The sequence below is a fragment of the Pteropus medius genome, unplaced genomic scaffold (genome assembly GCF_902729225.1).
Source record: "Pteropus medius unplaced genomic scaffold, Ma_sr-lr_union100, whole genome shotgun sequence".
Classification (NCBI taxonomy): domain Eukaryota; kingdom Metazoa; phylum Chordata; class Mammalia; order Chiroptera; family Pteropodidae; genus Pteropus; species Pteropus medius.
In genome coordinates, this window is record NW_024349796.1 from 13,104,245 (window position 1) to 13,117,516 (window position 13,272).

Sequence of the window (13,272 nt, forward strand, 5' to 3'; positions counted from 1 at the left end):
AACCAGCATTCTAGGAGAGAAATTTCTCTGTGGTCCCCCAGAAGTTGCCCAAAGTGGTATCACTTTATCAAAGGGGCGGGGTGGGGGGGGGCGGCGAACTGTAATGACTGGTAAAATTAAGATAGAGAGCTATCTTGATTAAACAGTTTCTTGATATAAGTTAATAAATCTAAAGACTGAATTTTTTTATGTCTTTATCTCTTAATAAGCCTTATGGCCCTGCCTTCTCTTTTAACTAAAATAGACTTTCTGAGAATTCTATCTACAATTGTTACTTTGTGATGGACTCGTATAACTTAGAGGCAATTTATTTAACTGATGCCTTGAGTGAATTATTCAATCATTTTAATCTTGTATAATATGTATAGCAGCATTTAAGTAGTAAATTCAAATAATGTTTTTAAAATAATGAAAAAATAGCACATTGCTTTTTTTTATTTCCTTATAAAATCTCTTGAAAATTAATTAGTTGCAAAGTAGGTGATTATAAAAATTTTAAAAAGTAAAGCTGTTGAAAGCACATGGCCCCTCAGAGAAAGGTTAATTTTTAAAACATAGCACATGATTTTTGAAATACTTTCATTACTTAGTATTTTAATTTTATTTAAAATGACATCTGATTATAATTATTTTGGAAGACATTAAAGGTTAAGTCTGACAGGTTGATTCGCTTTATAATTATATTAGTGACTAACAAAATGCTCTAATTTTTTTTTTAAGTGCTGTGGATGTGTTTAGAAAAAAAGAGTATGATGCAGCAGTTAAAATCCAGAGCTGGTTTCGAGGATGTCGAGTTCGGGCATATATCAGGTATGTTGATTTTGGCATGGAAAATCAGATATATCATAAAATATACTTTACAGAGAATGTGATTTGTGCATATAGTGCTCATTTCAAATTATCTTTTATGTTATTTGTAATTAAATGAAATTATATGTCTTTTTTTAAAAATATAACTTTTTTGTCATCTTTTCTTACATATCAAAAAACTAACTTCTATAGACTATTTCCTGACTTCTAAAAATCTTCAATATTGTAAACATACTTGATAAAATTCTTTCATTTCAAATTATCTTTTATGTTATTTGTAATTAAATGAAATTATATGTCTTTTTTTAAAAATATAACTTTTTTGTCATCTTTTCTTACATATCAAAAAACTAACTTCTATAGACTATTTCCTGACTTCTAAAAATCTTCAATATTGTAAACATACTTGATAAAATTCTTTCTTTCCGAATTCCATATTCAAGAAATGATCGACTAGAAGTTATAGCAATGAATTCATTGAATCGTGTAAGAAAGAAAACACGCACACGTTATTTAACACGCATGTGCACACACACACACACACACACGCACACACACACACACGTTATTCCAACCCTCTCAACATGTTGGTAGATGAAGGGAAATGAGGCCGTTCCTATTACAAAGAAACTGAAGTTGACTCTTAACAGTTCCCACGTTTTCTTCAGTGCTCAAACTTTCCTTCAGCCCCCCCTTAAATTCCCCCAAAAAAACCATTTTCTTGCATAAGGTGGAGGGAGACTATGCCTCTTCTGTGACGACTCAGAATGCGGCTGGGGACTGTGCTGTACACGCCTCGTATTAGCCGGTAGGAGCCGGACATGCAGATCAGAGTGTGAAGGTGAAGTTCCTCCTCTCGCCACAGTCCCAGCTCGGAACACGGCAGCAAGGAGAACATTTCTGAATTCAGACTGACGTGACGTTAGCGTGGACAGACTAATCAAGGAAAGAATGAAAGAGAGAACTGCTTCCTGACCTCGAGAATTATCTCCGTCCTTACAGCGAGTCACATCAGTCGTGCCTGGCTCAAAAAAAAAAAAAAAAAAAAAAAAAATAGTGCTTGGCTTATTTCTCAACGTGTCACTGTGACCTGTTCTATGGTGTTAACATATAAAAATATTTTACAGAGTTATGTACTGAAGAGTAATTAAAAATTTTAAAAACTGTTAATCAGAAACCCAGAAGAAATACTGAGTACTTGTCTCTGCCTTATTTCTATTTCTAGGAATCAGGAATTCTAGCGTAGAATGATTACTCTAGTCTTTAAAAGTATACAGAAACTGGGCTTTGAATTTGATTGCTTGAATTGTAGGAAGGTATATTCTAAGCAAAAATTTAAGAAATGTCTTTGTTTCTGTGAAAGCGTACTAACAGGTATATTTTTCACTCAGGTTTTTACACAGAGTAGCAATAATTATTCAAAAATGTTGGAGAGGTTACTTAGGAAGACAACATTATCAACTAATTGTGAAGGTAAATACTATTTTATATATACATATATTTATTGGTAGTTTTTAAATTATTTGGTAAATATTTATATGAGAACAAAATTGATTTAATTTTTAGTATGAGACCTGAGAAGACTTTTCTGATTTTTCCATGGACAATTGGTGACTCATTTCTTTATACCCAAACTACACCAGATATTTTATTTTTGTTAAAGTACCTTTTACAGTGTATGCATTTATATGTACTTATTTGTTAATGATTTTTTTCTACTTTCTAGATGGTGAGCTCTTTCTGAGTAGATACTGTAGCTTGTTCATTTTTGGGTCACCAACATTAGGCTATTCTTTGGCCCAAGCACAGTCAATAAACATCAGTTCAATTGAAGTGCCCCAAATCCTACAAAATATAAAAAAATAAGGCAATTTTTCTTTGTGTTACTTACCATTCTCTAGTACTGACTGTTAGAATATTTTGAAGATGCGCCTTGAGAAATTTGGCATACCACAACCATCTGTATCCACTGGTAGACTAGCAGAAGTATACAACAGCATGCCAACTTATACCTCAATTGAGTTTTAGGAAATTAAGAAAAAGGTAATTTTTTTGATTCAAAATGGGAAGCCTTCTAATTAGTGGCCTGCTGCATCAACTTTTTGATTTGTTACCATTTCTACCATAATAGTTTAAATTTATTCTTTATTTATTCTTGATTAGTTGCATCTAAGTGAAATTAAAAGATACAGAGAAGGAAAAGAAAAAACGAGTCCATAACTAATTGGTAAGAGTTCACGTTGAGCGAGAAAATTTTAAAACGTGTTAAAGTACAGGGACTGCTTGGAGGAAGAGCCTGATAATTTCGATTTAATGAAATAAGCTAGAGAATTCAAACAGAAGTGTGGCCATAAACTTTCATAAGCGTTGGGCCACATAAGACAATGGGGTTTTTGCCAGAGCTAGTACGCTGGTGTTTAGAGCCCTCTCCTCCACAGCTGCCACCAAGCTCATGCTAGAGTTTAAGCTACTTGTCAACAGCAATGGGAACGCAGATGCTGTATTTCCTCATTTCAGAAATCTCACGCCCATCTCTTTCCCTGGCGTGCTGTGTCTTAGCGCCTCTCTTTCTCTTTGTCTTCCCATGCCTCTCTTCTGAGCCCCCGAGCCCCAGCATAATCTCTCTCCGCTCAGGCTTTAGAGAGACGAAGCTAGGGATGCATGTCCCTTATATATGCCTTTATCCAGGTAACTGGCACAACCATTCAACCCGCATCCAAGCCTGAGCATCAGTCATCCTCGACTCCCCACCACCGCCTCCTCGCTAAGCTCTGTCTTCTACTGGTCATCAAATCCGTCCCCTTTTCCCTCATGAGAGTCTCTTGGTTCCCGTCTAAACGTCGTCATTTCACTGCTACGCCTGCCGCCCTCCTCACCACAGCACACGTCGTAACGATCACACTCTTGGGCGTGATGTGTCGGGTTTCTCGTGTCTCACGGTGGCCTCTTATCCACCCTCACTCCTTGCTGCACCTGTGTCAATATACTCTGGGCACGTCGAACCACCTGCCATTGCCCAAACATGCAGTATCCTACGGGAGTTTCGCAAATGCTCTTTCCTTTGCCGTGAATGCCCTTCTTCAATGCCTGCCTCCCATTGGTCTGACTCCACTTATCGTTCAGGGCTTTACTTAAAGCTGAACCTTCTCTAATCTCCCGAGGCTGCGTATGGCATGGCGAGGGCTGCGGACACGAGGCCTGTCTTGCTCAGGCTCCCTTCACGTAGGCATTCGTATCACCGTGATAGATTTGTTTGTTTATATCCTTCGCTTGACCGGGAGCTGCTGAATGGCAGCTGTTCTACTTATTACCCCTCAGACGTATCGCAGTGAATGCCACATAGACAGCCTGCAGAAATTTCTGCTAGCTTGATCGATGAGCGATTCACAGAGAGGTAAGTTGGGAGACTTCCGCTATGGTCGACATGGCTGGTGATTAGCAGTAACATGTGCCCAGATTACTCATAACCCGCTTCCTCATAAAAGGATGATTCATCCCCAGCCCATTGATTTTGTGCTAGACCGTGCACTGTGAGAAGATGGGACATAGGCCTCACCCCCAAGGTGAAGCTTTACGAGGCTTTTTTCTTTCTCCTTTTCTTGGGCTAAGATGAGGAGGAGATGTGTGGAGCTTAGCTCCAGGGAACCTTACCCCACGTGTACTCTGAGGAAGAAATAAACTTTTTGTTTTGTGAGCTACTCAGGTAGCTGCATTTTTATCTCTACAAAGCTGATTAATGTTGATAATGATCACGAAAGCGTGGATGTTTGTAAGAAACATTCTGACTGGTACACTCAGGGAAGCTCACAAAAAGACGTTTCGAGCTCTTTGAGCTTGTGATGATGTTAGGACACCTCCGTGTGGTGACATCTTGTAAGGAGACTCTGCTATCTTTCAGCAGCGTGTCTGCAACACCTTAATTAGCCCTCAGCAAATGCTTATGAAAGTGACCTATGGAATGGGAGTTTAGAGTAAGAGTCATAGCTGGAGATAGAGGTTTCAGTGCCAACATCATAACACGACAGGATTTTCCACCTGATGGAAAAAGTACCTGAACAGTAGAGCAGAGGGCCAAGAAGTTAGGCCCGTGGAATGCATTAAGTAGGGTTTAGGCAGAGGAAAAGGAATTATAGGTAGATAATAAATAGAAAAGCAGAAACATAATATCACAGGAAGCAGAGGCGACAACTTGGAAAATGGAGTTGTCCACAGTCTCGAATGTGACATAGGGCAAACAGAAAGTGAACTGGGAAAAGGCAAAAGTCCGGGGATCTCTTTAGACAGCTTCTGTCCTTTTAAACAGCCTTGCGCAAATTTCTTCTGCACCGGGATATTTCTGTCCAGCTTTTAAGTAACTCTCACAGTGACATCAACTAGCTGGCCCAGTCCGAAAGCACCATGCGTTCTCCACCACAGTGGCCTCGTTAAACCACGGTATTCGAGCCATTCCAGTTTTCTTTGGTCACTTGTCTCTTCCTTGCTTCCTGGATGACTACTGCTTTTGCGTCTTAAAAATTTCACTCTTCATTTGAGGCCTTCTCGCAGACTTCCACGCTGCTGTATCTGACAACGTAACCCAGATTTGTCCACCTTCAGGGGTCCAGGACCGTGGATTCACAACTCAAAAATCTTTTCCTGTCAGTGGGGATATGATCGATTCTTCTTTCTTGTTGGCGACGGATTTGTAGTCTCCTGGTGCTCAGTGTGCTCAGCGCGTGTGGATTTCATACCTGCTGAACCCTTGCCATCATTTTACTGCAACCTGCTCTGCCCACTAGATACCCAAATGGTCCTATCGTTTTTGGACCCTGCTCTTTTGACCTGTACAATGTTCTGTGTAGCTTGTCCTTACCACTCCCTGCTTCATCTCATAGGTGGTGAAGTGAAAATAGTCATTCCCGTCAGTGGTAGTACCAGAGGAATGTCGAATATTCTTTCAATGGCCTCTTTTACAGCATGAGCATTACTTGAGTGAATTCATCAATACAGCCGATACAGGACAGCTGTCTTCATCGTAGCCTTTTAAATTTCCTTTTCTTTTACTGTATCTCACCATTACAGAGTTTACATTATGTTTAATATCAAATAAACTGTTTTTTTTATCTCCACACTCTGAGAGCAGCAAAGTATAAGCACTACCCTTTATACCTGATTAATTCTACATTAATTATCATGAAATAAATATATTTAACTATAGTCCTAAACAGCTCAATGTTATGTTTTTAGAATTGAGATCATTCAGTGAATAATGTATGTATAGAGACCATAGTAATAGAATTTAATTAAAACTTGTTGTTAATAGCCTATGGTAGAACTATTTAATTTATAAAGATTGTTATTAAACATAGATTAGTTTTCAAATCATAAAAATCATTTACTGCCGAAAATCAAGGTTCATAATATTTATATACTACTTACCATTTTATTGCTCCTTAGAAGTTTTTTTTATTTGCTTAGTATTTGAAAGAATGATAATAGAAATTTTATTAACTTTAAATGAGTCAAAGGATGCCATCTATTCTGAAATTCCATTATATGTTGTCATGATAAATACCAGCAGATTTTTTTTTTTTATGGTTAGTAAAAATATATAAATTATCAGTCACTATTTTTAAAACCGATGAGATTGACATGGTTGCTTTTACAGACATTTTTCTCTTCATTAGATAAGTAAACACTTCTTCTAAAGATTAAAAAATGTCCAACTCTTTTATAAATTTCTTAATAGGACTTCCAAATAAGTGACAAGTTAATGGGGCAACACATGTCACCCTTTAGTGTCAGAGCAGAGAACGAAAGCATAATATATTTTTCCCCTTCAGGATCTTGCCTTTTAAATAAACACTAAAGGCTGGATAACTTTAGACTCTGACTTACTAATGTTAATTTGAAACTTTATTAACATATTTTCATTGTAATTATGAAATTAATTTAAATGTGGTTCACCTGCTTTTAAAGATTATATTAGCAGTAACTGTGAGAAATAATATAATTGCCTTCCAATTTTTTTTTGTGGAAAAAGAAAGGTTATTTTAAAAATCAGCTCTTGATAATGACCAGATTGGTATCAGTTGCCAGCAAACAAGGCAAAGCATATGCACAAAATACTCGTGATTATTTGATAATAAATCATTTTAATGATTATACTCAAAATTATGAAATGAGGGTGACACTGATGTGGAAAATCACAAAGGCCCAGCCAGGCTCATCAGATCCGTTGTCCATATGTGTGTGGTTCCTAACGGTTCCACTGCCATCGCTTTAATGCAAATATTGTTTCCGTTTTGCTCAATCTAGCAAATAAAGCCAGTGGATCTGGTCAAGTTCACATAGATGTACTACTCAGAAAGGTCTCACATATGGTTATTTTGGTACTTTCAAAAGCACATGTGCTGGAGAATTAAGAACGAATGGAACATGTATGACTGGTTCACTTGAGACTGATACATTGGAATCAAAGTGCTTTTCCACCTTTTAACCACAAAATTCAGAATTCTCAGGCTTCAAGACTGTATCTCTCTTCCTCTTCATTTAGAATAAAATTTAACCTCTGACACATTTTGGATTTTCACTTATAGTTAAATTACGGACTTCTAGTCACAAAATGTTTAACAGCACTAGTGATAATCCCTTTCATAGTGACCATCAACTATGTCCCAAGCACCTCGAATACTTTATCTCATTTTAATCTTCACAGCAACCCTAGGAAGTATGTTTTGTCCCATTTTCTAAGGATGCAAATCAAGCCTGGGAGACCTTAAGTAACTTCTTCAAAGCCACTCAGCTGAAAACAGCCGTGTCGGGTATTGAACTCGGGTCTGTGGCTTGAAAGCTCATACTCACTGCTGCTAACTGAGTGGCAATATGAGAAAGATGAGAAATAATATATTTTTATAAACCCAAACTTCTTCAGATACATAATTGCCAATATGATTCCGATGTATACAAATATTTAATGATTATATCTGCCTCCATATGACTTGAAAAAATATGCTTTTAAAGTAAATATTTTGAGTTCACCTCAAACACCGAGAGTTATTATGCCTTGATTGCTATAACAAAGAAAGAGAATTTAAAGTGAAGTATCATCATCGTGTTTATTCGTAAATAACATATTGCAGCCAACTGTTTCTTAATTGCGCAGACTGTTGATAAATAATCCAGCCCTGCTGCTCTGCACAGACAATTTGCTTTGGATCAGACCAAGCGATTCAAACAATACTAATTACAGTAAAATCCTTTTATATGAATCCCTGTGTGTCGCAGGGAAGAAAACCCCTATATAAAAGGTTAAGGCACTCATCTCTGATTTTTGCCTGAAACAAAGCACCTATTACCTATTATGTATTATTCGAGTTAATTCTGATGGAATAAAAATGGCCAAAGCTATATTTTGTGCTGAAAAATATGTATTTCACTGTTTTACTCTTTATTGTCCTGTCACGAATTATGTTAATTTCATATTTTTAATCCAAAGATAGAACAGATGTGGAAGCTGTATTTAAAGCAATATTTTCATTGAAATAAGCTACGTTGCTAAATGGTTATTTACTATAACAGAGATATAGATAAGTTAATAGGCAAATGTGTCTCTACTTGGGAGAAACCAAGACTTTAGGAAGTCTTCACTGTATCAGGGGATTTGCTGTAACATGATATCATTGTATTTGTGATTTTATGGTGTTAAAATGAATGTTAAATGAAACAAAATTCCCAAGGATTACTCAGGAGGCAGCTAAGCACATAACATCTTGTACAGATGGTTGGAAGGCACAGTTTTGCTCCATCACTGCATCCATATCCTTGAACGGTTTCAACTGAAGACAGCGTTTCTTTGAATTTTTCATTAAACCAGACGTCTTGAAATATGAATTCCTTTTATGTTTCTGTGAGTTTTGGCTAAAAGAACCACAGTGAATAAATCATACAATACTACGTGTCACCAGCACTTGTGAATATTTCTGCTTTGTTATTCTATTCTCAGTAGAGCACCATTGATTATCAAACTCAGCGGAGAGCATTTTATGATCATATATCTCCATTAGCTCCTAGTTTGACTACCATAGATTTTTCTGGTTAAGCCTGCATTATGTATTAGGAAGCCTATCTCTTCAATACAAAGTTTGATTTCATTTTTCTAAGCCTAGAACTCTTATTATGTATTATGTATAAAGATTCCTATCTTTTATATGTAAAAATAGGCTGCACTGTCTTTGTGTAACTGAAATATATGCCATCTTTTTTTTCTTGATTCACAGCTAGCATATTATGCTATGAAGATGAATCTCTACAATGCGATGGCTGTCAGGGTAAATATTTCTTCACTTGTTAAACAAATGAAAAGTCAATTGTGCCTTGAATTCGCTTTTAATAAAATGAGCAAACCAGAATAATGCAAATTTGATTGATATGCTAATGATAAAGAGAGAAAAGAGCACACAGTTAAAAAGTTAGCTATACTAAATAATCTTGGCAGTATCAAAAATTAGAGTAAAATGTAAAACATGTAATTAACAGTGCTTATGTTTTAGAATGTTAAATATCTCTGAGCCATAACTGGAGAAAGATTGTAAATATTAATGAAGCAATGCATTACTTTCCATATGTCATATAGAATATTGTGATAAATAGATGAATACAGTTCTGGAATATAAGATTCCTGCCCAATACAAATCAATTAGAAATTATTCATATGATTTAACAGTAATAAAGCCAGTTTCCAGCTTAGGAGTTTTATTTCTATCATTTCTGTGTTCATTTGGGTGCGTTATTTTCCTAATGGAGAGCTGAATTTAGTGATCGTGAGGCGAGCTTGCACAGATTTAGGAACTGACTCAACAAAAGTATTTCTTTCGTCTCAGACAATATGGTAATAGCTTACTCGAGAAGCTACTGTAAATGAAGGAGTTACTTAAGCACATCTCATTCATGTTCTTAAAACCTGTGTTGCCTTATATTCTCTTCCGTTAATCTCTTAGTTCTTACGCTAATGATTTTGTTTTGGGTAAAACAAGATAGTAAAATACTTTCTGAAAGTCTTGTGTTGAACTAAGGCAGGTGAATTAACATTATTTTGATTATTTATACAGCTTTGGGAAGGGTGCTTCCTCTGTGGGCGTGAGTGTGCTGGAAGCCTCCAGGACGATCTCTGGTGTCTATCTGTCCACCTCTCTGTTCTCCAGTAGTGTAAGGGGACGAAAGTCAGGAGGAGGAAGTAGATATTTTTGCTTTGTTACCTGAGCCAGAGACAGATACTCCAGCGACAGTGGATTATTTACCATTTCTAAAAAAGAGAGGAATTTTAAAAATTGATTTTTACCCCATCTATTCCCAAATAGATGTCATTTTCATAATGAAGAATAAATTATATGTATGCGTTTTTTTTATGTAATAGATATTTATATCCGCATTTGCTACATTTAGTTTTTAAAGGGTCGCCTTCTCTCTAAAGATTTTATGATCCCCCTACCCATGTAGTATTGATCACTCTCTCTTTTTATGTCCCTATTTTACCATTGACATGGTTCTGTTATAGAATCTGTAACATTTTATTATTCTTACTAATTTGCATACCTCTCCCCCCCCACACACACACACACACTGTAAGTCCTTTGGGGCCTGGATCCTAGCTTCTGAGTCTATCCACGGTTCCTGGCTTCCAGGCGGTGGTTAAGTAGATGTCCTTGAATTAAATCAATGAATGCTGGCTCTTTTCGAAACAAGAAGTGAAAAAAAGTAGTTTGTTCTAAATATGTTTGTCGAAGTCCCTCAGTGCCCTTGTTAGAACCTATTTAAGCCTTTGCTGGAGGGTCTCTAAGGCTCTTTTGAACATCGGACGAGGCCGCGTGGCTGGGTGAACTGGACGCAGTCGGGTCGTCCGTGGTCAGTGTGGTTCATGTGTGAATGGAGGGTCGCGTGAGCTTCGGGGTCTTGCCAGAGCAAAGCCCCATAATAGGTTTAAGGGAGTTTTTCTTTTTTTCTTGTAGTATGAGCTGTCGCCAGGACCCTCCGGATGCCTATGCGAAACCCGTTAGGGATTCGGTGCAAGGCCAGTGACAGCTAATTAATAGAGCAGTAAATGGCCCAGTAAATCTTTATCTTGGCTCCTGGACCCTTTCCCTCCCGTCTCTCTTGTCCCTCAGGATTTCGTTGCCTTTTCGGCCTCTATGTTGACTTTTCTCCAGACCCGGGTTCTGCTTTTCCTTCAGCGTCTTGGCTACGCCGTTGTGGATCACCTTTAAATTTGGCCCCCAACTTCCCCATTCCCCAGTTCTCTCTGCTTTAATAGCTTTTAATGTCTTATACGAATTTCATGAGCTGATTGAGTTGCTCAGCTCATTTCTCTCCCTGTGCCTGGATCCAGAGGTACAATCTTTTTACAGCTTGGTGGAGAGATGACCCCCCGCCCCCATTTCCACTGCTAGTGAGCATTGGGTGTCACCTCGGGCCCACCAAACAATGACAGTCAGCTTCCCGGCAATCCTGTGAAGGCGAAGGCAAAACAAATGAAAAAACCTCACCTTATAGGAAAACATCCAAGCCGTGGCTATCGCCAGCATCAGGATTTTGTCAGTCATCAGAACCCCTAGATTAAACACCATCCTTGCTATAGTTTTAAATGATTTTTTGTATGGGATTTAGCAAACTATGAAAGAATCGGTCATTTGCACTTTGCATCCCAGAGTGTGTGTTTGGTGTATTTGCACCTCCACCATGGCTGTTTGAGACTCTGAAACATTAATGGGAAAGGAAAGGGGGCTCTAACTTTGTTAAAATGTCAGGAGCCCCACAAAATCACAACTAGGGCTGCTCTTGCAACCGCCGATACCTCTCTTCCTGTATCAGCTCTGAGAACATACTGGTCTCCCGTAAGCTAAGCACGATGACAGTGTTGTATAGTCTGTCGCTGACGCTGGACGTTAGCAAAGGTAAACTCTGCATGATTGCTTCCTCGTGAGGCCTTTGGAAAGCCTCCATTGGGTCGTCTCGTCCATCTCGAGCCCTCATTTGCTTGTCTGTCCTTGGACAACTGGGGCAATATTGTAGGAATATAGATTTTGAGAACTGCTAGTGTGTAGTATTTTGGAGATCTCAATTAAAAAATACGTTACATCGGACTTTTTACTGTGTTTCAAAGATCTGCGAGGATGAAAATGATAATATTCGAGAGCTTACAGAGTTTTATAGAACTACAGATGCAATTGATTGGTGGGATTCTTTTACCTTGGGAACCTTTCACACATTATTGATCAATCACATATACTTCCTTAATGATATTCTGCTGGGACACGGAGAGTCTGAACTATATCTTTTATATTTGCAGTTATTTTAATGATTTAACTTGAAATTACTGCCTCAAACTATTTTAGTTTAGGTAGTCATCCCCGCTTTAAGGAAAATAAAAACCATAATAACAAGAGGATCGATAGATTAAAGATCACCTAAAACAACCAATTTGCAAAATAACCATAACTTCACCGGCTCTTTCCTCTTAGAGCTCTGGACCTATGTAATAAAAATTTTAATTTACAAAAATGAATCCAACTTAAAACATCAATTAGCCATTTTCTTCTGTTTCCCATTCGTGTCTAAAATATAAAAAAATAAGACAAGATTATATGGTGGCTATAATTAAAACGTTAAACATATTAATGTAATGGCTAGGTGGAGAGCCAGAGGAGAGAAAGAGCAATTAGGGGGATCGTTTAATAAACTATATAAATGACTAAGCAATGTACTATATACTTGAAATTAATAAAATAAAAATTTTTTTAAATGTATAAATTTAAAAAGCGGTTAAATATGAGTCAGATATATAAGGATCCATCTTAGTCTCCTAAACTATCGTCCTTTTTTTCATATTTATAATACTATTAAGGATTTATGTTTAGAATAATGACTCCAAAATTAGATAAAGATAAAAAGATAAACTAACGTAGGCAAAAAAACCCGACGGTCTCTTATACACTAGACACTAGGCGAGGTTCTAGGAAGACAAAATGAATAAGACACAGCCTCATTCACTCCGAAGAAGACATCCCAAAACATCAGCGTAGGGAATAAGAGGGAAGGGAACATCTAGACAAGCCCAAGCTTTTGCCTGATGATGGACAGGTATTTAAATGTTTCATTACCGGGCAAAATAATATTTCTTCTTCCCTCCTCCTACTACTACTGCCAAATCTTCGTGAAATGATTTAAAAAAGTTGTAGAAAAAGGAAGTACGAAGTCAGGTAGAGTGGGGAAACAATATTAACGAGAAGAAACTGCACATGTAATAATTATCCAGGATCTTCTCTGAAAACTTAATAAACCCACTTTTCTATGTTCGCCGTATAGTATTCTAGGATGTTGGAACATGCTAATAAATAAAAGTATCATTATGACTAAGAGTTCTGCCTGCATGCTCTCATGTATATTTAGAGCATTGATACTAGGTAGATTATTATCAGTGACTTTGTG

General features: G+C 37.3%; 1 protein-coding gene across 2 annotated transcripts in view; it reads left to right on the forward strand.

Moving 5' to 3' along the window:
* Positions 1-13,272, forward strand: part of SPATA17 (spermatogenesis associated 17) — a 113,786-nt gene that overhangs the window by 8,729 nt on the left and 91,785 nt on the right. The window contains exons 2-4 of one of the 2 annotated variants that reach the window (XM_039883385.1): positions 721-810; positions 2,202-2,283; positions 9,069-9,119. In XM_039883385.1, coding sequence (XP_039739319.1) covers positions 721-810; positions 2,202-2,283; positions 9,069-9,119 — 223 coding nt within the window. The remainder of the gene's footprint in view (positions 1-720; positions 811-2,201; positions 2,284-9,068; positions 9,120-13,272) is intronic. The other variant, XM_039883386.1, reaches the window with a different exon arrangement.